General features: G+C 44.7%; 1 protein-coding gene across 2 annotated transcripts in view; it reads left to right on the top strand.

Annotated features, from left to right (window-relative positions):
* The window catches only part of LOC142243230 (uncharacterized), a 255092-nt gene that overhangs the window by 185704 nt on the left and 41554 nt on the right, over positions 1-27834 (top strand). For both annotated transcript variants that reach the window (XM_075314907.1, XM_075314906.1), the window contains 8 exons: positions 1970-2115; positions 2565-2681; positions 15362-15416; positions 16483-16501; positions 17443-17461; positions 18576-18611; positions 21416-21523; positions 22286-22403. In XM_075314907.1, the coding sequence (XP_075171022.1) occupies positions 1970-2115; positions 2565-2681; positions 15362-15416; positions 16483-16501; positions 17443-17461; positions 18576-18611; positions 21416-21523; positions 22286-22403 (618 nt within the window). The remainder of the gene's footprint in view (positions 1-1969; positions 2116-2564; positions 2682-15361; positions 15417-16482; positions 16502-17442; positions 17462-18575; positions 18612-21415; positions 21524-22285; positions 22404-27834) is intronic.

Below are 27834 nucleotides of genomic sequence, written 5' to 3'. Positions count from 1 at the left end.
AGCATGGCGTGCGGGCGTCTGTGCAGAAAAGAGCATGGCGTGCGGGCGTCTGTGCAGAAAAGAGCATGGCGTGCGGGCGTCTGTGCAGAAAAGAGCATGGCGTGCGGGCGTCCGTGCAGAAAAGAGCATGGCGTGCGGGCGTCCGTGCAGAAAAGAGCATGGCGTGCGGGCGTCCGTGCAGAAAAGAGCATGGCGTGCGGGCGTCCGTGCAGAAAAGAGCATGGCGTGCGGGCGTCCGTGCAGAGAATTTTTACATGTAAATGAGCTGTTCCAGGCTGTTGGCAGGACATTGATCTGCATGAGAATCTTCCTCCAGAGCTTATTTGAAATAGGAGGCATTAGCAGAGTGATGTGTAATGGCTCCTGTCTGATCCCAACCTGCGCAGAACTGTGTGTGATTATAACACACATTTGCAGGTGACCTCTCAGTGCTTAATCTTCCATCTCACAGGCAGCCAGTGTTGCAATTCAGCAGAACTGGATAAGTTGCAGCGAATGCATTTGTAAGAAGAAAGATCTGATCGATTGTCCTTCGTTGGCTACATGTGACACAATGATGACTCCCTCTTATATTAAAATAAGATCTGGAAGAAGATTCTCATGTAGGTCATGGCCCGGCACATAGCCTAAAAGAGCTCATTTACATGTTGGGGACCTTTCACATGGCATTCAGATTTCCATTCAGTGATCCCGTCAGGGCTTCCATCAGAACACCCCGCAAAACAGGTTTCGGATGTAGACACAGACAGGGCCACTGACTATAATGGTGCAGACAGTGTACTCTGTTGTGCACTATTTTCGGGAGTAAACGCTTACTGGAGTAAGTCTGGGAGGCCGCCTCCAGTAAGTGTTTACTCCCAAAAATGGTACACAACAGAGCACATTGTGAGACTGTCTGCATCATTATAGTCAGTGGCCCCGTCGGCGCATTCATCCAAAACCCGTTTTGCGTGTTCTGACGGAACCATTGACTGGAGATCGGAATGCAGTGTGAAAGCAACCTTAGAAAAATATGGATTTCTCTGACATCAGACATCGGATCACAGATATTATGATATCCTTTTATTCAGCTTTCTATGACATATTTATCCATATATTTGGCTTAAGAGGGTTGATCCTACTGACAGATTCCCTTTAAAGGGAACCTGTCAGGTCCAATATGCACCCAGAACCATGAGCAGTTCTGGGTGCATATTGCTAGTCCCTGCCTAACTGTCCCTGTATACACTAGATAGAGATCTTTAGAAAAAGTATTTCTAAAGATCTTTTACCGTATGCTAATGAGAGAGAGGCCTAGCCCCCTGGGCATTAGTTCCCCAGCCAGTCGCCACATTAGTATGTTAGCACTCCCACAGGGGCGTGCTAACATGCTAATGAGTGCGCAGTGTCAGAGGATGATCTCACTCACCTAATCACCGCCCAACACTGGATTTCAGCTCAGTGCGCATGACCCCAGAGTTTCGGTCATGCGCACTATGAAGCTGGGTATACGTGTCCTGGCTTCAAACTGAAGTAGTGCACATGACCCAAACTCCGGGGTCATGCGCTCTGAGCTGAAATCCCCTGTCGGACGTGATGGCGGCGGACAGCTGAGTGAGATCATTTTGTGACGCTGCGCATTCATTAGCATGTTAGTACGCCCCTGTGGGCATGCTAACATGCTAATGGTTGAGACTGGCTTGAGAACTAATGCCCTTGTGACTAGGCCCCTCGCTCATTAGCATACGGTAAAAGATCATTAGAAATACTTTCTCTAAATATCTCTTTATCTATGCTTGTGTATACAGGGAGGGTTAGGCAGGGAATAGCAATATGCATCCAGAACTGCTCGTGGTTCTCAGTGCATATTAGACCTGACTGGTTCACTTTAAATTGAAAAAAAAAATTGCACTATGGTGATAGGAACGCTTTTTAATTTGCAATAGCCTATTTACAGGAAGCCTTCTTTTTTTTATTTTTTTTCCTGTAGGTTTGGAGTATGTCCTAGAATATCAAATTCGAATGCCAAAAAATCAAATTGTGCACAAATATTTTTGTGAGCTTTGTGAATGTGACATAGAGCTAGACCCAATGGTGGAGCATTTGGCTGGTTTTGGACACCGTAAGCTTTATCTGGTGAGTATTTGTATCTGTTTCTGCAGTATCGGGATGTGTACGGTGGTTGAAGAAATAAAATAAGTGAAAAGCATACATGCATGTACAGTTGATGATTTTCATATTGCCCACGTCTGTTCCTTGCCGCAGGTGAGCTTGCAGCATCAAATGTATGAAACAAAGTTGTTTACCCACAACTTCTGAAAGATGCTAACAATATTGACTGGCCACATTTTGGATTTTATCTGAAATTGTGTCTAATTTGACTTTTTTTTTCTTCCTGTGTTTGTTTTTTTTTTTGTTCCAATACACACAAAGGAAAATAACGTGTATAACATGTAAATGTAATAATTTTCTGGGAGAAAAACTTCATTTTCTGGAACAACTTTAAGGGTGCCAACATTTTTGGCCAAGACTGTATATTTTAGTTCCTTTTGATACATTTTCATTAACAAACCTCTCCAAAACAGGCAAAGGAATATCCATATGTCCTAAAAGCTCAGTCCAACAGCAAAGAAGAAGCTTCTAAGTTTATAAGAAGAATGGCCTTGGAGATAGAGCGAGAGGAGGGAACAAAGATGTACTTGGTACGTTTTATTAGATTCTAATTTGTTTATGAAACGTCTTAAAATATTCTGTGGCAAACTTTGTATCTTTCTAGGATACACTGCCAAAACTCAAACCTATAAAAGCTCATTTGTTCTGTTTCGTGATATAGAAATGTATTACTGGTTAGAGCCTACAAGCCTTTGAAGAGGATATGAGCTAATTTGACTGTATGCGAGACAGACTACCAGCATTGTTATAGACTGTTGATCTTGCTTGAGTGACTTCTCAATTACTGCTTGACGTCTCATGATATATATTTTCCGCCCCATTAACCAATATTTTTTTCACAATATAGCTTTTGCTTTGGAAGCTTCTTATCAATTCACTAAGATTCTATTGGAGACATACAGACATGTATGAGTGTTGTATAACATTAAATGAACGGCAACACACGACAGATTACACTGTTATTATTTAACAAAAAGTAGGCAAGAAATGCAGAAGCTGTGTGTGAAACTTTGTGCTCCTTTTACTTCCTCCATTGGAATTTAAAATGTTAAGTAGCTAGCTACCATGTCGTGCTAATCAAATGCACTTGATCAATTGTTCATCAGCTGGACTGGAGCATTCAGGCATGTGTTAACACAATGTCAATGAGGGAAGACATCTACAGTGATCTTACACAAGCAATTCACGCTGCCCATCAGTCTTCAATGAGTTCGAAGGCATATAATATGGAGTCAATCATTCTACGGTGGGAGAGATTATTCACAAGTTGAAAACATTAAAGATAGTGACTTACAAAAGTATTCGGCTTCCTTGAATTTTTCAAACTTTTCCCACATTTCAGGCTTCAAACATAAAGATAACATTAACATTTTTATGGTGAAGAATCAACAAGTGGGAGACAATTGTGAAGGTGAACGATATTTTTTTGTTTATTTTTAAATTTTTGTTTAATATAAATAACTGAAAATTGGGGCATGCAATATTATTCGTCCCCTTTCCTTTCAGTGCAACAAACTCACTCCAGAAGTTTGAGGATCTCTGAATGATCCAATGTTGTCCTAAATGACTGTTGATGATAAATATAAGCCACCTGTGTGTAATAAAGTCTCCGTATAAATGCACCTGCTCTGTGATAGTCTCAGTGTTCTGTTTAAAGCACAGAGAGCATCATGAAGACCAAGGAACACAACAGGCAGGTCCGTGATACTGTTGTGGAGAAGTTTAAAGCCGGATTTGGCTGCAAAAAAAATTCCAAAACTTTAAACATCCCAAGGAGCACTGTGCAAGCGATCATATTGAAATGGAAGGAGTATCATAGTACTGCAAATCTACCAAGATCCAGACGTCCCTCAAAAATGTTATGTCAAACAAGGAGAAGACTGATCAGAGATGCAGCCAAGAGGCCCAGGATCACTCTGGATGAACTGCAGAGATCTACAGCTGAGGTGGGAGAGTCTGTCCATAGGACAATAATCAGTCATACACTGTACAAATCTGGCCTTTATAGAAGAGTGGCAAGAAGAAAGCCATTTCTCAAAGATATCCATAAAAAGTGTTGTTTAAAGTTTGCCACAAGCCTCCTGGGAGACACATCAAACATGTGAAAGAAGGTGCTCTGGTCAAATGAAACCAAAATCAAACTTATTGGACACAATGCCAAACAATATGTTTGGCATAAAAGCAACACAGCTCATCACCCTGAACACACCATCCCATCCCCACTGTCAAACATGGTGATGGCAGCATCATGGTTTCGGCCGGCTTTGCTTCAGCATAGACAGGAAAGATGGTTAGAATTGATGGGAAGATGGATGGAGCCAAATACAGGATCTGAGACTGGGACGGAGATTTTTCTTCCAACAAGATAATGATCCCAAACAAAAAGCAAAATCTACAATGGAATGGTTCACAAATAAACATATCCAGGTGTTAGAATGGCCAAGTCAAAGTCCAGACCTGAATCCAATCGAGAATCTGTGGAAAGAGATGAAAACTGCTGTTCACAAACGCTCTCCATCCAACCTCACTCAGCTCCAGCTGTTTGCAAAGGAAGAATGGGCAAGAATTTCAGTCTCTCGATGTGCAAAACTGATAGACACATACCCCAAGCGACTTGCAGCTGTAATCGCAGCAAAAGATGGCGCTACAAAGTATTAACTTAAAGGGGCCAAATAAAATTGCACGCCCCAATTTTAAGTTTATTTTTACAAAAATTTAAAATAAGCAATAAATATCGTTCAACTTCACAATTGTGTCCCAATTGTTGTTTATTCTTCTTCACCATTAATTTAAAATTTTTATCTTTGAAGCCTGAAAAGTGGAAAAAAGTTGAAAAATTCAAGGGGGCCAAATACTTTTGCAAGGCACTGTAGTTGACAGTCTTTCCACAGTGGATGTTCCAGCAAAGTCACCCCAAGTCCAGACTGCAATGCTCCAAACAATTGCAAAAAAAACCCCCAAGATCTACAGCTCAGACTCTAAAGGTTTCCGTTAGGAAAAAAAAAAATACTGCTCATGTATGGCTTGTTTGCAAGGGCTGCCTACAGAAAAACTTTTCTATGTGTTAATCATAGCTAAAATTTGCAAAGTTGAATTTGAACAAAACACAAGACTTCTGAACTAATGTCCTTTTGGACAGAGCAGAACAGTGTCTAGATGTTTGGCTGTAATGCCCCATGTCTAATTTGTTGGAAACCAAACACTTTACATTAATGCAAAAACCTCATGGCAACTGTCAAGCATATTGGTGGATGGGAGATGATTTGGGCTTTTTTTTTTTTTTTTTTCCATTTAGAGCAACAGGACCTTGGCACCTTTTTAGTGATTTGAGTTGACCGTGAGCTCCTCTGTATCTCAAAGTATTTTAAAGTCTGAAGTAGGGCATTGTATCCAAAAGTTCAAGTTTGGCCAAAACTTGGACTTTGCAACAGGACAATGATCCCAAACACACCAGTAAATCTACATAGGCATGGCTGGAAAATAGTCAAGGTGTTGCAATGGCCCAGTTAAAGTCCAGAATTCAACCCTATTGAAATGCTGTGCAGGACCTTAAAGGGAAATTGTCATTAAGTTTTTGATGCTCATGTGAGAGCAACATATTGTAGGGGCAGATACGCTAACTCCAGCAATGTATCACTTAACAAACTTTACGTTTTGATAAAATCACTCCAGTAGAACCTCGGTTTATGAGTAACTTGGTTTGCAAGTATTTCGCTATACGAGCAAAGTTTGCTGTAAATTTGTAACGCAGTTTACGAGCAGTCTTTTCTGTACGAGCAAATACCGCACACACTTCCGGTGCCATACTTTCACTGCGCTCTGACCCGCTCTTCCAGTCTGCACAAACACGTACAAACAACCTTCAATTTCAGCTGTGTCACTTATTGGGCCGTTTATTGTGGGGTTGATAAAATAATCTCCTGCTGATAAAACTTATCACTACACGACTAGAAAACTTGCTGTCATGTAGTCGCCCATATTCATGAGCACTGATTAGAAACTTTCTGCCTATGCACAGTGTACACAGAAAACTGCCAATCAATGGCGTGGGCAGGATTTTACAGACCTCAACATTCAGAAAGCGGTTAGATATGCAGCAACTTAAATACAGTGGAACCTTGGTTTACGAGAACAATCGTTCTTGGAGTCTGCTTGTAAACCAAGTTATTCGTCTAGCAAAGCAAAATTTCCCATAGGAAATAATGGAAGCTCAGACAATTCATTCCACAACTTGTGCAATGTCCCATCCTGGTCCTCTATTGTGCTATTCCACAAATACACACACATACAAACACACACACGTTATGCTCTCCTTACCTTCCATTCCCTCACCAGCCTCCCGATTCTTGTAGTCCGCAGGTACAGGATTTGTATCCAGTAACCATCGTGACGTTGCAGGAGCTTCCACTGTCAGCCGCTTCTCAAAGGCAGCGCGCTGGCCAATCAGAGGCAAGCGGCTCATGCCTTTGACGTCAGCACGCTGGCCAGTTAGAGGCCAGCGGCTCCTGCGTATGACGTCTGCTGCTGAAGCGCTGAAAGCGGAAGCTGCGGCATCGGTTGCGATGGTTACCAGACACACATCCTGTACTTGCGGACTACAAGAACCAGGAGGCCGGCGAGGGAACAGAAGGTAAGGTGAGCATAGTATGTGTGTTTGTGTGTGCGCGTGTTTGTGTGTGTGTGTAATGGCCCAATAGGGGACCAGGATGCGACATTGCACAAGTTGTGAAACGAATTGTCTGAGCTTGCATTATTTCCTATGGGAAATTTTGCTTTGCTAGACAAGTAACTTGGTTTACAAGCACACTCCCTGAACGGATTGTTCTCGTAAACCAAGATTCCACTGTATTTTAGTTGCTGCATATCTAACAGTTTTCTGAATGTTGAGGTATGTAAAATCCTGCCCACGCCATTGATTGGCAGCTTCCTGTGTACACTTGCATAGGCAGAAAGTTGCCAATCGGTGCCCATGAATATCAGCGACTACATGCAGTAGGTTTTCTAGTCGTTTAGTGGTAACAGTTTTATTAGCAGATTATTTTATCAAACCCACAGTAAACAGCCCAATAAGTGACACATAGGTGAAATTGAAGGTTCTGCCCATTAAATTATTCTGCTTTCAGATTAGGTGACAAAATCCTGGTGATGTTCCCTTTTTTTTTTTTTTTTTTTTATAGAGCGGTGCATAAACGATTGCCCACAAACCTCAATACACTTAGACAATTTTGTAAAAAGTGGTCTGAAATTCATTCAGAACAATGTAAAAAAGTGATGAAGTCCTGCAGAAAACAATTATGTGAAACTATTGCTCCTTAACGTGGTTCTTTCATTTATGAAGGGCATTTAACCCCTTCACAACCATGGATGTACCGTACATCCATGGTTGTGTATGTCCCTTTTAGGCCGGTTTCACACATCCGGCATTTCGCCGGTTTGCCAGATCCGTCACACTCCAGTACAGTGCAATACAGTACAATGGCATCGCGGCAAGCTCCGGTCACATGCTGTCATGTGACTGGAGCATGTGACCAGAGCTTACCGCGATGCCATTGTACTCTAGTGTGACGGATCCAGCAATCCGGCAAAATGCCGTATGTGTAAAACCAGCCATAATGTGGGCTCACACAGCGAGCCCTCACAGCGAGCCCACATTGTTCCCCGCACATCAGCTGATCTGATCAGCTAGTTAGATCGCGCAGTCAAACGCTGTGCTGGCAGGGATAGCGCCATTCCCTGCTGCCATCGGTACTCCCATAATGCTATCACGGGCGGGGTGCCGATGGGTTGTCATGACAGCGGGGGAAGTCATCGCTCTGATCAGCAGAAGCAATCGGATAGTGCAGATCAAGCCCCTTGAGGGGACTAATAAAAAAAAAAAAATTAAAAGTATGAAAAAATATGTAAAGTTCAAATCCACCCCCTTTTCGCCCTATTGAAAATAAAACAATGAAATTACACATTTTGGTATCACCACGTTCAGAAATGTCCGATGTATCAAAATATAAATCCATTAATCTGATCGGTAAAGGGCAGAGTGAGGGAAAAAAATCAAAACAGAATTCAGGGTCTTTTTTTTTTTCTTTTGTTTTCTTCGGGGGAGGGGGGTCACCTCAATATTGCATTAAAAAAATAACGCTATTCCTTTTTTAACAAATTTCAGGATTTTTTTTCTTTACCAATTAAAAAAGTAAAACTATACATGTTTAGTATCTACAAACTCGTACTGCGTTGGGGAATCATTTTACCAGATCATACTACCATATAGTGAACATAATGAATAAAAAAAAAAAGAAAAAAAACCCTAAAAACAATTGTGGAATTGCACTTGTTTTGCAATTACACCGCACTTGGAATTTTTATCCCCACTTTCCAGTACACTATGTTATGTCATTCAACTCTTCCCGCAAAAAACAAGCCCTCATATGGTTATATTGATGGAAAAATACAAAAATTAGGGCCCTTGGAAGAAGGGGAGGAAAAATCGCCCAGTGGTGAAGGGGTTAATTTTCCACCTGCTGCATCTGCAATTTGGCTTAGTTTTTGTTAAAGAAGCACTCTCATTAATGTTTTGGGTTTTTTTCCTTAAACCTGTGTAAATGTTAGCGTAATGTCAGTGTGTTAAAATATTCACTAGTTATAGTCTTGTCCGGAATCCAGTCCTGTTCTGATCCGCTTCTAAGTCACATGTCAGAAATTCAGACTCTGAATAACCTTGTGCCCTTTGGGGCCCAAAGTGGCTTTCATATAAGTGTATGGAGTGTCCGAACGAGGCCCCCCGAAGGCTTACATTGTAAGAGACTTGTGGCTCACACATGGAACACTCATCTGGAGAGTCTGAATTGATACTGTACAAGACTGTAATGGAGTATTTTAACACACTGACAATACATAATAACAAAGTACATGGTATAGCTTCTTCAATTAATAACACTATGTAATGACCTGATACGTAGAAAACTATAGAATTCCAAACTCATTTACGTAGATTCTCATGACTGTATATAAATATTTACATGTAATGAGTGCAATATTTCTTTTTCGCTCCTAATTGGGAGACCCAGACAGTGGGTGTATAGCTACTGCCTCTGGAGGCCGCACAAAGAACTACACTTAAAAGTGTAAGGCCCCTCCCCTTCTGGCTATACACCCTCCCGTAGGAGTACGGATTCCTCAGTTTTAGCTTTGTGCGCAGGAGGTCAGACACGCACGCATAGCTCCATTGTTTTTAGTCAGCAGCAGCTGCTGACTATGTCGGATGGAAGAAAAGAGGGCCCATACAGGGCTCCCAGCATGCTCCCTTCTCACCCCACTGTATGTCGGAGGTGTTTGTAAGGTTGAGGTACCCATTGCGGGTACGGCGGCAGGAGCCCACATGCTGATTCCTTCCCCATCCCTTTTTACAGGGCTCTGGGTGAAGTGGGATTTACTGGTCTCCAGGCACTGAGACCGTGCTCCATCTACAGCCCCTGGAGAAGATGCTGGATGGAGCGGAGTACATCAGGGACATGGCCCTGCTTCCTCAAGGTACTCTGTGTCCCCGTGCATTTGGCGCTCACACCGCAGCATGCTGGGTGTTGTAGTGCGCCGGGGACATCAGCGCTGCGGCGCTTGTGCCATGGCCTCATTCAGCTTCGCTGAAGCAGGCACACTTCTGGGAATCGGTCGCGCCGGCCGCTGGGACTGCGGCGCGGCTGGCACTTGTGGTGCGCCGGGGACTTCAGCGCGGGCCGCGTTTTTACGGCGGCCGCGCTGATAACTCGAGTCCCCGGCTTTTGCGGCCTGCTTCCGTTCGTTCCCGCCCCCAGACCTGCCAGTCAGGAGAGGGGCGGGACGCTGGTCAGTGCATCAGCGCCGAGGGCTGGAGTCGTTTTTACATACTCCAGCCCTCACAATCGGCACAGAGGGGACACTGTTTCCCGCACTTTTGTTTAGGAACTCCCACGGACCGCCCCTCTCCACAGTAGCCGGCAGCCATTCCTGCTGACACGCTGAGCTGCAGAGGGGAGCCGGGGAGACCCAGACAAGGAATTCTGCGCCTCTTACCCGCTATTCAGCGGGCGGTAAGCAGCCCTCAGGGCTCACCCCCTCTTGTGCCAGTAGTATTCTTAGTATTTTGTTTCTACAAATACTTTGTATTGCATAGCGCTGGTCGCCCTTTGGCTATAGACTCTCTCACATTGCAGAGAGCCAGCAGCATGTCGTCCGTAAAACGCAAGGGTGCCAAGGCACAGACATTATATGCTTCCTGCACCGCATGTGGGACTTTTCTACCGGCAGGCTCCACGGACCCCCATTGTGTGCAGTGCTCGGCCCCTGCGGCGCTTGCACAGTCGGGACCTCTGCTGGACGTGACCCAGGGTGTACCACCTGTGAATGCTGTCCAGGTGACAGGAACTGAGTTTGCAGCTTTTGCTGACAGAATGTCTCTCACTATGTCACAAATTCTTGACACATTGCGAGCTAGGCCTGTACTTCAGGCCACGGACACTGTGCAATCATTGCCCCCTGGTCCCCCTCAGCTGAATTACCTCCAAGCTCCGGGACGGGCACATACACCTCAGGGTGAAGACTCTGACTCGGACGATGGCCCCGGGCAGCCTAAGCGGGCTCGCTATGACGGGCCTTCACATTCATCTCAATGGTCAGGATCCCAGCGAGATGAATCTATGGGTGATGAGGCGGACGTAACTGATCAGGATTCTGATCCTGGGACCGCTCTCAATCTAGATACACCAGATGGTGACGCCATAGTTAATGATCTTATATTTAACATCAATAAGATGTTAAATATTTCCCCACCAGCTCCTCTTGTAGAGGAGTCAGCTTCGCAGCACGAGAGAATCCATTTCAGATACCCTAAGCGTACATTAAGCACTTTTCTGGACCACGCTGACTTTAGAGACGCAATCCAGAAACCCCACGCTTATCCTGAAAGGCGTTTTTCTAAACGGCTTAAAGATACACGCTATCCTTTTCCCCCTGAGGTGGTCAAGGGTTGGACCCAGTGTCCAAAAGTGGATCCTCCAATTTCCAGGCTTGCAGCTAGATCCTTGGTTGCAGTTGAAGATGGAGCGGCACTTAAAGATGCCACTGACAGGCAGATGGAGCTCTGGCTGAAATCCATCTATGAAGCGATTGGAGCGTCGTTAGCGCCATCTTTTGCGGCCGTATGGGCACTCCAAGCTATCTCAGCCGGGCTTGCGCAAGTCGACTCAGTCACACGTGCATTTGCCCCGCAGGTAGCACCATTGACCTCGCAAATGGCGGCATTCGCGTCGTACGCGATTAATGCTGTTCTTGACGCTACAAGCCGCACGGCAGTGGCGTCAGCCAACTCCGTTGTTTTGCGTAGGGCCCTGTGGTTGAGACATTGGAAAGCAGATTCTCATTCCAAGAAGTGCTTAACCAATTTGCCTTTTTCTCGTGACCGATTGTTTGGAGAGCGTTTGGATGAAATCATCAAACACTCCAAGGGTAAGGACTCATCCTTACCGCAACACAGACAAAACAAACCCCAACAGAGGAAGGGTCAGTCTGGTTATCGGTCCTTTCGAGGACCGGGCAGGTCCCAATTCGCCTCGTCAAAAAAGACTCAAAAAGACCAGAGACGCTCAGATTCTTGGAGGTCTCAGTCACGCCCAAAAAGGACAGCCGGAGGAACCGTTGCCAAGACGGCGTCCTCCTGACTTGCAGTCTCCGATTCCCACACCCGCGGTCGGTGGGAGGCTTTCCCACTTTGGCGACATTTGGCTGTCACGCGTCAAAGACCGTTGGGTGAGGGATATTCTGTCTCACGGGTACAGGATAGAGTTCAGTTCTCGTCCGCCAACTCGTTTCTTCAGAACTTCTCCACCACCAGACCGAGCCGATGCTCTGTTGCAGGCGGTGGCCGCTCTAAAGGCGGAAGGAGTGGTGACCTCCGTCCCTCTTCAGGAACAAGGTCACGGTTTTTACTCCAATCTGTTTGTGGTCCCAAAAAAGGACGGATCGTATCGACCCGTCCTGGATCTAAAGTTGCTCAACAGACACGTAAAAGTCAGGAGGTTCCGGATGGAATCCCTACGCTCCGTCATAGCCTCAATGTCTCAAGGAGATTTTCTAGCATCAATAGATATCAAAGATGCGTATCTCCACGTGCCGATTGCACCAGAGCATCAGCGTTTCCTACGCTTCGTCATACACGACGAACACCTGCAGTTCGTAGCGTTACCTTTCGGTCTGGCAACAGCCCCCGGGTCTTCACCAAAGTCATGGCAGCAGTAGTAGCTGTTCTGCACTCGCAGGGTCACTCGGTCATCCCGTATCTAGACGACCTGCTTATAAAGGCACCCTCTCAAGAGGCATGCCAGCACAGTCTGAAGGTGGCACTAGACACTCTCCAGAGTTTCGGGTGGATTATCAACTTTCCAAAGTCTCATCTAACCCCGACCCAATCTCTGACTTATCTTGGCATGGAGTTTCATACTCTCTCAGCGATAGTGAAGCTTCCACTGGACAAGCAGTGCTCGCTACGGACTGGAGTGCAATCTCTCCTTCAGAGCCAGTCGCACTCACTGAGGCGCCTCATGCATTTCCTAGGAAAGATGGTAGCAGCAATGGAGGCAGTCCCGTTCGCGCAGTTTCATCTGCGCCCTCTACAATGGGACATTCTACGCCAATGGGATGGGAAATCGACGTCCCTCGACAGGACTGTCTCCCTCTCTGACTGCCAAGGACTCTCTGCGTTGGTGGCTTCTCCCCACCTCATTGTCACAGGGAAAGTCGTTCCTTCCCCCGTCCTGGGCAGTGGTCACGACGGATGCGAGCCTATCAGGGTGGGGAGCGGTGTTTCTCCACCACAGGGCTCAGGGGACGTGGACTCAGGAAGAGTCCACCCTGCAGATCAATGTTCTGGAAATCAGAGCAATCTATCTTGCCCTGCGAGCCTTCCAACAATGGCTGGAAGGCAAGCAGATTCGGATTCAGTCGGACAATTCCACGGCGGTGGCGTACATCAACCACCAAGGGGGAACACGCAGTCGCCAAGCTTTTCAAGAAGTCCAGCGGATTTTGACGTGGGTGGAAAGCAGAGCGTCCACCATATCCGCAGTTCACATCCCAGGCGTGGAAAACTGGGAAGCAGACTTTCTCAGTCGCCAGGGCATGGACGCAGGAGAATGGTCCCTTCACCCGGACGTGTTTCAGCAGATCTGTTGCCGCTGGGGGACGCCGGACGTCGATCTGATGGCGTCACGGCACAACAACAAGGTCCCAGTTTTCATGGCACGGTCTCACGATCACCGAGCACTGGCGGCAGACGCCTTGGTTCAGGATTGGTCGCAATTCCGACTCCCCTATGTGTTCCCACCTCTAGCATTGTTACCCAGAGTTCTCCGGAAAATCAGGTCCGACTGCCATCGAGCCATACTCGTCGCTCCAGATTGGCCAAGAAGGTCGTGGTACCCGGATCTGTGGCATCTCACGGTAGGCCAACCGTGGACACTACCAGACCGTCCAGATTTGCTGTCTCAAGGGCCGTTTTTCCATCTGAATTCTGCGGCCCTGAACCTGACTGTGTGGCCATTGAGTCCTGGATCCTAGCGGCCTCAGGTTTATCTCATGAAGTTGTTGCCACAATGAGACAGGCTAGAAAACCATCCTCAGCTAAGATCTATCACAGGACGTGGAAGATATTCTTAGCGTGGTGCTTGGCTCAAGGGTTTTCTCCCTGGCCATTTGCATTGCCAATTTTTCTTTCCTTCCTGCAGTCTGGGTTGGAAAAAGGTTTGTCGCTTAGCTCTCTTAAGGGTCAAGTCTCCGCGCTATCCGTATTCTTTCAGAAGCGCTTGGCACGGCTTTCTAAAGTACGCACGTTTCTCCAAGGAGTTTCTCATATCGTTCCTCCTTACAGACGGCCATTGGAACCCTGGGATCTGAACAAGGTTCTCATTGCTCTCCAGAAGCCGCCTTTCGAGCCTTTGAAAGAGGTTTCCCTTTCTCGGCTTTCACAAAAGGTAGTTTTTCTTGTGGCGGTCACGTCTCTTCGAAGAGTGTCCGAGCTAGCGGCGTTATCTTGCAAATCTCCCTTCCTGGTGTTTCACCAAGACAAGGTAGTACTGCGTCCAATTCCAGAGTTTTCTCCCAAGGTGGTTTCTTCCTTTCATCTCAATCAGGATATCACTTTGCCATCTTTGTGTCCGCATCCAGTTCACCAATTTGAAAAGGGTTTACATCTGTTGGACCTGGTGAGAGCACTCAGGATTTACATTTCTCGCACGGCGTCTCTACGCCGTTCTGATGCGCTCTTTGTCCTAGTCGCTGGTCAGCATAAGGGATCGCAAGCTTCCAAATCCACCCTGGCGCGGTGGATCAAGGAACCAATTCTTCACACATACCGTTCTGCTGGGCTTCCGATTCCATCTGGACTGAAGGCCCATTCTACCAGAGCCGTGGGTGCGTCCTGGGCATTGCGGCATCAGGCTACGGCTCAGCAAGTGTGCCAGGCGGCTACCTGGTCGAGTCTGCACACGTTTACCAAACACTATCAAGTGCATACCTACGCTTCGGCAGATGCCAGCCTAGGTAGACAGGTCCTTCAGGCGGCGGTGGCCCACCTGTAGGAAGAGGCTGTCTGACAGCCCGTTCATGTGGTATCTTTTTACCCACCCAGGGACTGCTTTTGGACGTCCCACTGTCTGGGTCTCCCAATTAGGAGCGAAAAAGAAGAAGGGAATTTTGTTTACTTACCGTAAATTCCTTTTCTTCTAGCTCCAATTGGGAGACCCAGCACCCGCCCTATTTGTTCTTAGGGTTTCGTTTTTCGGGTGCACATGTTGTTCATGTTGTTTCTTAAGTTCTCCGATCTTGTTATCGGATTGAATTTGTTTTTGAAACTGTTATTGGCTTTCCTCCTTCTTGCTTTGGTACTAAAACTGAGGAATCCGTACTCCTACGGGAGGGTGTATAGCCAGAAGGGGAGGAGCCTTACACTTTTAAGTGTAGTTCTTTGTGCGGCCTCCAGAGGCAGTAGCTATACACCCACTGTCTGGGTCTCCCAATTGGAGCTAGAAGAAAAGGAATTTACGGTAAGTAAACAAAATTCCCTTCTTTCTCTATGTATTTATGTACTTAAAAATGTAAAGTAACAGCAAATCAGCAGAGCTTTGTCATGTTATCAAATACCAGAAATTGTGAAATGAAGGATCTGATGTAATGTCTAAATGCTTTTCAGGTTGATTCATCAATATGGTCGGAAACTATGATGACTCTGAGGAAAGCAGACAAAAGTGAGTACTTTTTACTTTGCCTTTTTTGTTTTTCAGTTGATATTTTCTGTAATCTGGTCATGGAGATTCTTTCAGAGAACATATGTTTAAATGGGCTTACTATATAAAGCATTCACCTATCCACAGTCCTGTATCCATGAGCTCTGTTCTCAGCGGTTTTCATCAGTCCTATAGATATTGATTACAGCAGCAGGCTGCATTCATGATCACTACTACATTCATATTCCTCATTGTGGTCGTGCATTAAAGGTGAACTAGCGGCTCATGATCTCATGCTGGGGATCCCAGTGATTGGACATGTACAGTGCTGCTCACCGTTATTGGCACCCCTTAATTTTTTTTTTCTAGACTGTACAATAGCTTCAGAAATAAATGGAAATGTACCAAAGTTATATCAGGATTTTGTTAATTAGTAGTCCAAAGTAATACAACAATAAAACATTGTCAACTTGCAAGTTGAATTTCAAAGAAGAAACAGAACAATCAGCAAGTCCCCCCTAAGTAATACTTGGGGTGCGTCGTTTGGCCTCAGATCCATAAATATATACCGAACAGTTGTTGTTTAGTAACCTGTTTAGACAGGCACAACAGACAATTCAGTGCACATGGGCTGCATTTGTGCTCAGCAGTGCGAGTCCTGTTTACAGAATATGTTCCTTAAAAGGACTCTGCCAGAACAGATTGACTGTTCAAACCAAGCACTGGTGCTCTATGCATCATGATGAGGCCTATCTACACCTTCACACCTACTTGTTTTTCATCGGTCCACCCTTTTCTGGCTTTTTTAAACTAGAGCTGTCACTCAAAGAGGAGGAGGGGATGGAGATACCCCCGCCATGATTCACATACCTGTATTTGGTTTGGACAGTGCTGAAAGTCTCCCTTTTAGATTGATGATCTTTTGTGTACCACAAAATATTTTCACCTCACAAACAAGCTTGCCTGTTTAGATTGCAAGTTTATTCTGCAAAGAGCATTCCTAGGAACACTTGTTCACTACAAGCTTGCAGTGTAAATGCTTTTTGTGTGTGCATTTCGTAATAGAATGTTTGCTTTTCTTTAACAGAAATGAGAAAGAAATCAAGGTAAGGCAATTGTATCCTTGAATTACCACAAAAGATTCATGTTGACCACAAATATCAGCATATTTCAGATGCTCTATATAAAAAACTGTAAACTTTTAATATAAAGTACTGTGCAAAAGTTTTACGCAGGTGATGAAAACTAAGACTACTTTTAAAAATAGCAGTGTTTAATATTTTTATTAATTAAAATGCAAAGTGAATGAACAAAAAAATGTAAATCAAATCATTTGACGTGACCACATTTTGCCTTTAAAACTGCATTGATTCTTCTAGGGACCCTAGCATTTTTTAATTGCCTTGGAAGGGATATTATTACAAATATCTTGGCAGACTAACCACAAATCCTCTGTGGATGTAGGCCTATGAAAATCATTCTGTCTCTTTATGCTATCCGAGACCGACTCTATGAAGTTGATATGTAGGCTCTGTGAGGGCCATATTATCACTTCTATGACTCCTTGTTCTTTTTACTCTGATCCTAGTTCTTAAAGGGGTTGTACTACTCAGACAACCCTTCTTTATGCCTATGTCTGCTCAGCAACAAAAGAAAGCCAGACAACTTTGGGGAATCTTCCACGTGGAAGGACCAACCAAGATAAATTCCAAGTGATTTGAAGTCAACGTGTTTCAGCGAGATCCCTCGCTTTCTTCGGGACAAAAATCACAATTACACACAAACTCCGCAAAGAACAGATCTAGATAGATATACACCTATATGTGCTTACATTGACCTTTTTGACTATAGAATAAAAAAGTTATGATATTTGGAAGAAGGGGAGTTAAAAAAACTAAGTTTGCTCCAACGGGGAAGTGTTTGTTCAGAACAGAGGAATTTACTAAAGTAAACTCTTATGTTCTCTTTGATGCAACTGGTCACTACTTTTGTAAAGAAAGGATAGCTTCAGTAACTGTAATTAATGCATTGTACTTTCTAATTTCAGGTGGGATGATGACAAGAATGTAAGTATTGTGTGTTCTATGTAGAGATGACTTGAATTTTACTGGAATTGAATTCTTCTTGAATAATTTTGCTGAACCTGAGTGCCTGTCAAATAAACAAAATAAATTAATTCACTGTTTACCTAACTCACAGCCCTCTGTTTTGTCCTCCGTGCCTCGCCTACCCCCTTCCTCTATTGTGCGCATATGCATCAACCACTTCACTCCAGGCCATGGCTTCAGATTCGGACCTGAAATGTAATAGCTTAGAGATGAGTGGATCAATGTTCAAGTGAGTAGTACATAGTGGCTAGAGGGGATATCCGCAAATCTGTTCCCTTACAGGGTCCCCTTTGCAGCCTTTGATTACTAAAGATTGGCAGAACGTTATCTGTGCAACTTGACACATAGATGATGTCATGCCAATCATGATGGATCAAATGCTGTTTTGGGGATGCCGGAAGGTAGGAGATTCCCGGGGCTTCTGCTAGTCACTGTCTAGCCACTCACCTGGATGCTGGACTGGAGTCCCGAAAATGTATCCTCTCATCTTTAATCCAGACGTTCCTTAAAATGGCAACTATTCTTTCAATATTGATGGCAATAAGTAACAACATTGCAGAACACTATTTTTATTGTGCCCAAAAAGTGAAAAAAAAAAATCTAAAGTGATGATCACATTAAGGCTGGAGTCACATTGCCGTATGACTCGTGCGATGATCGCATCACTTGGACTGGCCAGTGGCTCTCCTCTTCTGACCTGAGTGTGTCAGCTTCATTTGTTTCTATGCAGCGGACACGGTCAGGTCGGGAGAGCCGCCATCAGGTCACTGCAAAGCGATCCTCGCCCAATTCATGCGGTAGTGTGACTCCAGCCTAATACTTGGCCTACAAGATGCATGTGAATGCCTTCTGTACTGGTCAGCTGGGAATGGAAGATAAAGCTGCCTACTAATGTCCGCTTTGCATTCTTTGCAGTTTTTGTTTTTTTTAGTTGCTTTATTTCTGTACATAAGAAACAAACCACCATGAAAGTTCCCAATTGGTTGCATTCCTGCTCTAAATCAGTGCTGCATAATGTCCATCGTATTTAATTGTGCAGATCTGTGGTGTTCACATCTGTATGTTTCAACAGGATGACTCAAGAATGAAGAAAGCTCTAAAGTATCTGGTAAGAATTACTAATATACCTCTTTGATTACAGATCAACACTGAATGAAATGAGTTGTGCATGAAATAATAATAATGTAAAGATATACAGCTTACTAACAAATTTGTATGTTCAAAGGGTACCCAATCTGTAAATGACAGCAGCTGTCCCAGCTGCTGGAGGTTCCCTTCATCAGCCCCCCTAACTGCATTACTCTCGCCCTCCCCTCTCGAAGTTGACAAATGTGGAGTGTGGTCTTCTCCAGTTACTACATGAGGTTTAGTCACAGCCGCCATTATAGAAGTATTAAAGACATTGTCTGGGCATCCCACAATATAAACATGTCTCTCCACCCTGGAGTCTGAACTCTACCAGCTCTGTGTCTACTCTCCTGGAAAAGCGGCCACTGAGACGCATCCAGACCTCATTTGGGCCTTTCCGGCCTGTTTTCAATTTGCTTTCTCGTTCTGTTTTTGCCTTCATATTCTCTGACCATTCTCTTTTTGCTTTCCTTCCCATGGGTTTCTGTCTGTCTACTAAGGCAAGTCTCCTTACTTGCTCCTTCAAGCCCCACAGGTCTGACTCAAGGCGCTTTAACACCCTGGAAGATTGTTTTACAGTGCCATCTCACTTTCCTCGTGTTTAGGTCTGGGATACAAGCCACATTACACCCTACATAATATGAACTCCAATAAATGTACTAAAAGATACCCATTCTATTTAGTTGACCATTCTCAACAGCCAGACAAGACACAGCAACACTAGTAACCCTCCAAGTATGAATACCACTATATTTCACACTTATGCACTAATTCCATCACATACAGTTCATAAAGGCATAAGTATCACTTCAGTTTTTGGACCTGATTATTTAAAGCAAAATAACTCACAAGGAAAAGTAGGACTAAACTCACAGTAAAAATGAAGAAGAAATGTAAGAATAAACATCTTCCCTTATGCTGCAGCTTTTTAAGTTCACATTCGCTTGGAAGGCCTTTTCTTCAGATCCAGATGGTATAATGCCTGCCTGGTCATTGTTCAGGCACCAAGTTTCTCTAAGTAAAATCAACTCTCTTCTATGCCTTTGGAACTCCAAATAATATTTGTTTTACAAGCGCTCAGGAAATCAATACAGCACTTCCTTCTATGGTGTACTAAGCAGGATTTTTTGTTAATCCATATGAAAGCCCTTAAATAGTGTCACAAACAACGGTAGCTTCCTGCTAAAAGATGTAGCCAATAAGAATTTAGGGACGTTAACAGGACAAGGAAACCTCTTTGGCCAGCAGACTATGGGAAACAAAAGTTATGAGACAAGATAGGTAGAGACCATATGGAGTATGTACTCACAACTCAAAAAAAATATTCAAAAGTTACGAGTCTCAAAACATGATGAAACAAGAAAATATATGTTTAGATAAAATCAGATTTTTTATTTTTTTATTCTAAAATTACTACAAAATGATGGAAAGGGCATGTGTATGCCGAAGTTGGGCCAATGAAAATTACATCTTGACGTGCGAATAATTAATATGTATAATCTTTTTCTGGTAACAGAGCCATATGCGATCTTATCACACTCAACATATGGCGCTTTTTCTTGATCGGTTCGGGGGACACAGAGACCACAGATTATATGCCTGCACCTGCAGGCTGACATTAAGGCTATGTTCACACTAGAAAAATGATTTTTCTTAAGAAATTTCTTAAGAAATTTCTTAAGAGTGCACCTGTGTTAAAAAACGCACCAAAAACGCACCTGCGTTTTAGGTCCGTTTTAGGTCCGTTTTAGGTCCGTTTTAGGTCCGTTTTAGGTCCGTTTTAGGTCCGTTTTTACCGCTGGTTGCTCCCTGCGTTATTGTGCCAATTATCTATGGCAAAAAACGCAGTTAGCTGCAGAAAAGAAGTGACATGCTCATTCTTTTTCTTAAGAAAATCTACTGAAAGAATTTTCTTAAGAAAAAAACGCAGTGTGTGCACAGCTAATTTTTTTTGCCATAGGTTTTGCTGGGGAATGTCTGCAGAAAGGTTACAAGAATTTCTCAAGAAATTTCTGCAGCAAAAACGGACCCAAAACGGACCCAAAACGCAGGTAAAAAACGCAGTGTGTGAACATAGCCTTAGAATACATGTTAGAAAAAAAGACTCCTCCTGGGGCAGCTGACACCCTGCTATTCAGTTTAGTTAAATGTTAGATACTTTGCCTCTCATCTTTCTGTAGGGCTACTATTATCGGTCTGCCAATGCAGAAGTTAGGGCCAAGCTAGGGTGCCCTTGTCAGGACTCTGCTGACTTTTCTCCCTGGGGCAGAAGCCTCTTGGGTCTTATGGCTCAACACATCTGTTCTTTTATTCCATTAGGCCGCTATTTAGTCTTATGTCCACATTTTTGTTGAGCTTTTACATTTGCATCTAGGGATGCAAGTCTTAGCAGGTGGGTTCTAAAAGAAGCATTTGCTCGGGTAGTAACCAGGAGTATTACTATTCTTCTTTCTTCAGCACTATTTGTTTTCCTAAGCTCCTGAGCAGCTTTAGGACATCCCATGGTTTCTGTGTTCTGCAATAAAGCGACTGAGTAATTTTTGGTACCATAAAATCTTTCTTGTAGCCTTCATTGGAGAGCTTTGTATGCTCCTTAATTTTGCTTTCGGACCAATCCTTTAAGGGGTTAGGTAGCATTAATACATGCAATATACTCTGAAATTAGCAGTACTGTGTTCTAGAGTAGGACATGTGCATATTCGTTAGCAGTTCTGCCTAAATGTACATCACCTGTAAATGTTCGCAGACATACCACTGTCCAATATCTTTTGCTTTCCATTGCAGGAATCATTTGAGATTGACAATGAACTTGAATCAACGACCGTAACACGGCTCTGTGAGAAGCTGACTGCCAATCTAAAATCCTATACTATCAAGGCAAATCAAGATGCAGTAAGTTTGTACTTTTTCCTTTTTTTTTTGCTAGCTGCATCAAATTTTTATGTTTCATCAGCCACGTACACTATGTTTGAGGGGCTTGAAAAGGTTTGTCTTAATTAGTATTTGCTGCAATGTTCCATTCCAAGTGATTTTAATTACGGCAAAGCAGCCTTAAAGGGTTTGTTCTGCACTGACATATTGATGAGCTATCCACAGAATAGGTCAGCAGTATGAGATTGATGGAGGTCTAATTCTTGAATGGGAGAGAAGTGTAATATTCGGCATCAGGCACTATGCAATGTATGGGGCTGGTGTATTCCACCCTGTACGTTACTTAGTTTCAGCAACTGGTGGCACAATTTTCAACTAATCAGTTTTGGGTACTTCATATTGAAGAAATCCCTCCAATAATCAATAGGAAATCAATAGTTCAGTCTTGAAAACCCCTTTAAATTCAGGTCTTGTAAGCTTTCACAACCTGTATAAACCAATGACCGTTCTGCTGTTATTTTTTTTTTTTTTTTTTTTTTTAAACTGCACAAAGCTCAAAGCCCTTTTTCGTCACCTGACATTTACAGTTCTGCCAGCTGCTGGTTTGTAGCTAGACTGAGAGGTTTAAATGTTGTGACAGCACAGCAATGGTAGACTATTGCTATAATTTGCGGGCTGCAATACCCCATTTTCTAAGACCTTCGGAATAGCACGTGCTGCAGTTGAATCTACAAGTTTGTGAGCCCAGATGTTTGTATTAATTTTTTTATTTTTTTGTTTCAGCTTTTTCCTGCTAGAGTGGCTAGAGCACAGAATGTGGCCTGGTCCATGATGAAAAATGCTGAAAAGCAAAGGAAACAAACGCAGTATGCAAACATGATGAACTCACAACAGAACAAGGGTAAGTTTTTATGATGACAGTGAATATGCAAGGGTTTGTGAAGGCTTTATACTGTAAGACAGTAAACGGCATTTATCACCTTATGAATGATTCGTAGCTTACATAGAAATCAAATTAAAATCGTACTAGCACATTTCCCATTTAATGGAACCTGACAGCTAATACACGCCAGACCAAATAAATGAGCTAGAGCAGCAGTTTGTACAGTGCCTACAAGTAGTATTCAACCCCCTGCAGATTTAGCAGGTTTGATAAGATGCAAATAAGTTAGAGCCTGCAAACTTCAAACAAGAGCAGGATTTATTAACAGATGCATAAATCTTACAAACCAACAAGTTATGTTGCTCAGTTAAATTTTAATGCATTTTCAACATAAAAGTGTGGGTCAATTATTATTCAACCCCTAGGTTTAATATTTTGTGGAATAACCCTTGTTTGCAATTACAGCTAATAATCGTCTTTTATAAGACCTGATCAGGCCGGCACAGGTCTCTGGAGTTATCTTGGCCCACTCCTCCATGCAGATCTTCTCCAAGTTATCTAGGTTCTTTGGGTGTCTCATGTGGACTTTAATCTTGAGCTCCTTCCACAAGTTTTCAATTGGGTTAAGGTCAGGAGACTGACTAGGCCACTGCAACACCTTGATTTTTTCCCTCTTGAACCAGGCCTTGGTTTTCTTGGCTGTGTGCTTTGGGTCGTTGTCTTGTTGGAAGATTAAATGACGACCCATCTTAAGATCCTTGATGGAGAAGCGCAGGTTCTTGGCCAAAATCTCCAGGTAGGCCGTGCTATCCATCTTCCCATGGATGCGGACCAGATGGCCAGGCCTCTTGGCTGAGAAACAGCCCCACAGCATGATGCTGCCACCACCATGCTTGACTGTAGGGATGGTATTCTTGGGGTCGTATGCAGTGCCATCCAGTCTCCAAACGTCACGTGTGTGGTTGGTACCAAAGATCTCGATCTTGGTCTCATCAGACCAGAGAACCTTGAACCAGTCTGTCTCAGAGTCCTCCAAGTGATCATGAGCAAACTGTAGACGAGCCTTGACATGACGCTTTGAAAGTAAAGGTACCTTACGGGCTCGTCTGGAACGGAGACCATTGCGGGGGAGTACGTTACGTATGGTATTGACTGAAACCAATGTCCCCACTGCCATGAGATCTTCCCGGAGCTCCTTCCTTGTTGTCCTTGGGTTAGCCTTGACTCTTCGGACAAGCCTGGCCTCGGCACGGGTGGAAACTTTCAAAGGCTGTCCAGGCCGTGGAAGGCTAACAGTAGTTCCATAAGCCTTCCACTTCCGGATGATGCTCCCAACAGTGGAGACAGGTAGGCCCAACTCCTTGGAAAGGGTTTTGTATCCCTTGCCAGCCTTGTGACCCTCCACGATCTTGTCTCTGATGGCCTTGGAATGCTCCTTTTTGTTTTTCCCATGTTGACCAAGTATGAGTGCTGTTCACAAGTTTGGGGAGGGTCTTAATTAGTCAGAAAAGGCTGGAAAAAGATAATTAATCCAAACATGTGAAGCTCATTGTTCTTTGTGCCTGAAATACTTCTTAATACTTTAGGGGAACCAAACAGAATTCTTGTGGTTTGAGGGGTTGAATAATAAATGACCCTCTGAATAAACTTTTCACAATTTAAAAAAAAATAATAAAAGAAATAACATTCTTTTTTGCTGCAGTGCATTTCACACTTCCAGGCTGATCTACAGTCCAAATGTCACAATGCCAAGTTAATTCCGAATGTGTAAACCAGCTAAATCTGCAGGGGGTTGAATACTACTTGTAGGCACTGTATATGTTCCCAGTGTAGCAGCGTGTTCACACTGGCTATTTCACAGTCAAAACTCAATTGGTGTACATCTTGTGATGGTGGGATAGCTTTTACGCTTTATCTAACGCTTGATTGGGGTTCATAAGAATGGAGTGTTTACCTACAAACACTACTATCCACCGTGACTCAGAGCCACTATCTACCATGAACCACGTCACTGTTCACTGCAGAGTCCAAGTGCTCGGTACACTATCCATGGAGTCAGATCCACCATGAACCACATAGCTGACCGCAGAAGTGTTCCAAGTGCTCTGTCCACTACCTAGTGAGTCAAACCCACCTTCTACCATGCACCACATGGCTGACTGCAGCAACGGTCCATATGCTATGTGCAACATCCAGTGTATCGGACCCGTCAATTACCTCAAACCACATCGCTATCCACAGCAGTGGTCCAAGTGCTCTGTCAACCATCCAGTATATCGGACTCCTCAGTTTCCACAAACCATATAGCTGACTACAGCAGTGGTCAAGTGCTCTCTCAACTACCTAGTGAGACCTTTCTCCTTAGGCTGATTTCACACATCAGTTTTTTGCCATCAGGCACAATCCGGCGAAAAAATTGATGCGACGGATCCATAAAAAAACACGGATCCGTTGCATCAGTTTTTGCCATCCGTTTCTTCCGTTTTTTTGACGGGTCCGTTTTGATACTGAGTATGCTCAGTTTAAAAAAGCGGAAACCGTCGCCGGATTCCGGCATATGATGGATGACGACGGATCCGGCTGCTATAGGCTTTCATTATAAAACACGCTGTACGGCACCGGATTCGGCGCGATCCGTTTTTTCGCCGGAGACAAACGTTCACTTCAACGTTCCATCCGGCCGCCGGACAAGCAAAAAAGCCAGAAGGAACGCAAGGCCATCTGGCACAATCTGGCACTAATAAAAGTCTATGGGGGGAAAAACTGATCTGGCGGCAACAGACTCCGGATCCGTTTTTTCATGATTTTGCCGGATTGTGCCTGATGGCAAAAAACGTGTGGAAGCGGCCTTACACATAACACATGGCTGATTGCAATTGCGATCCATATTTTCTACCCACTATCCAGTGGGTTAGACCACAAGCCACATAGTTGCTCGTAGCTGTGGTCCAAGTGCTCTGTCCACTAACCAGCAAGTCAGATCCACTACATACTATGATCTCATGGCTGATTGTGGTGCTGTCTAGATGCCTTTTTCTCCAGTGAATCACATTCACTATATACCATGAGTCACATAGCTGATTGCAGCACTGGTCCAGTCCTCAGTCCTCAGTCCTCTATCCATTGAGTCGAATCCACTATATACCAGGACCACATGACTGATCACAGCGCGGTCCAAGTGAATTCTAGAATTTCATTATCTCAGTTTCCATGTGCTTTGTTCACACTATCTCTCCTTTCTTAAAGAAATCGGATCATCCACAGACGAGGTAGAATAGCCTCTTCTGCAAAAATTACCGTATTTTTTTTTTTTGTTTTATAAGAGAAAAAAAGATGGTAAAAAAAAAATGGGGTCAGTCTTATACGCCGGTGGTGTCTTACCTTAGGGGGCCGATAGCAATGGTGGAGTGGGGTCACAGGTTGGTGCTGGAGTAGGGCGATGCTGGCTGCAGTTTTTGTTCATCGGAACCAGTCCCGAACAGCATGAAGCGCACCCATAGTCTCCTGCAAGAAATTGTATCCTTTTTCAGCATTTCTAGGTGGTCTCTCCTGAATATGCCATACCAGCTTCAGAATCTTAAGTCCACTTCACGGTTCTCAAGGTCACCCCTCGTGCCAACTTTCTCTGCTGGTCATGTCGAGGAAGTCATCTCTGCCTTTCCATTTTCCCACCCCTGGCATTCTTCCGGAGCCCCTTCTACAAGTTGTCGGATTTCACAGAACAAAATGCCATATAGGTAAATGGCTCTGTTCTCTCATTACAGCTGCTGACCGTTCTCTCATCATCCTGACAATCTGTCTGGCTATGGATCATGCTAAGATAACCAGTTCTACATTCAGATGATCCCGTTGCTTTTTTCCTTATCAGTACCATGACCTGTCTGGGACCAAAGACAGACTTAGGCCCTTGTCATTGTCATCTCTTTGCCAGTTTTCTCCCATATGCAAGAAGAAACCTTTTTCTCTGACGCCTCATTGGGGGACACAGGACCATGGGTGTTATGCTGCCTATCCATAGGAGGACACTAAGTAGATGCAAAAGCATAGCTCCTCCTCTGCAGTATACACTCCCTGGCTGGGCCAGGCAACCTCAGTTTTAGCTTAGTGTCTATAGGAGGCACATCTCTGCAGACTACTGCAGCAAGAATTTTTTGTTTTTAGAGGGCGACGGTTCCTTCTGGGACCGATTTCCCAAAACCATCAACAGGCGGGAACGCGGAGTGTTGCCTCCCCGTACCACCTCCTGCGACGCTGGATCCTGGGCTGTTACTCACTGGCACTGATTTTCCAGAGCAGATGAAAACTTCCTCAGCCCCTCTTGCAGGCTCTGAGTTGATATTCGCTCCGCACCAGCGTGACCAGACTGCCATCTCCACAGGAGCTGAGGTGAGAATTCCGATTTTTCCAGAGCCCCAGAGCATTCCTCAGTCCCTCTCGCAGGCTCTGAGTTGATACACGTTCTTTGACCGGGCACAGCAGGTGTCAGAATCTGCACACTGGCTCCCTGACAGGAAACTGGAGCAAAGGTCACACTGACTGGCTGCACATGGGCTGTGATTGCAGACACCTGGAGAGCATTCCACCTGTGACGGGGGGAGGGGACAACTCCCTGGACTAAGTGCACCCGCAGCTGCAGTACACTTATAGAGGTTTTTCTGTCCACCATTGTTGTGCAGGGCTGGAGGGGGGAAGGGGAGTCCCTTCCCACCATTTTTTGGTTTATTATATTTTCTCATGCCTTCTTGTCAGAGCTAAGCCCTGCCCCCTACGACACTCGATAAGCCACGCTCCCTCACGAAAGCACGCGTAACCCTCCTCACACAGGATCTGCAGAGCATTGCTCCCTCTTGTTGTGATCAGAGCCTGTGGGCGTCTGAGAGCTGGCTTCCTCCTTCCCACAGGAACTGTGACGCAGTAGGGGGAAAGGGTCATCAGGGTTCTGGATGAGTTATAGCCTCACTTACATATTAACTCTGCAGAGCATTGCTCCCTCATTACAATCAGAGTTTGTGGCTCATCAGCCAGGGGCTGCAGTCACATGTTTTATGCCCTGCACAACTACAGCAACAACTATAAGACTATTAATGTATCTTGCCACGCTGAGCTACTAGGGGATGATAGCACCTCTTCCTTCTGTGAGTCCGGTGCCTTTGTAGCCCCCCCCGCCACCACCGCAGCAACTGCTGCCAGCCCAGAGCCTACAGCTCCCAGTCCCCCAGAATGGGCACAGTTCCCAGAACCTGGTGCTGGCTATGCAACATCGTCCTACACCCCTCGGGGCCCCTGGACAGAACGCAGCCTGATGACACCTCTATAGAGGGACCTTCTGATAAGAATCAGCCCTCTGCTTCACCGGTTGCAGATCAGAAAAAGGGCATGACCCCCATGGATCTCCCTCTGGGGTTCACAGATGGGGTTCTCCCACATGTTCTGCGGTCTCTGAGGAGCC

Source organism: Anomaloglossus baeobatrachus, chromosome 6 (assembly GCF_048569485.1).
Source record: "Anomaloglossus baeobatrachus isolate aAnoBae1 chromosome 6, aAnoBae1.hap1, whole genome shotgun sequence".
Classification (NCBI taxonomy): Eukaryota; Metazoa; Chordata; class Amphibia; order Anura; family Aromobatidae; genus Anomaloglossus; species Anomaloglossus baeobatrachus.
This window is presented reverse-complemented; position numbering and strand designations above follow the sequence as displayed.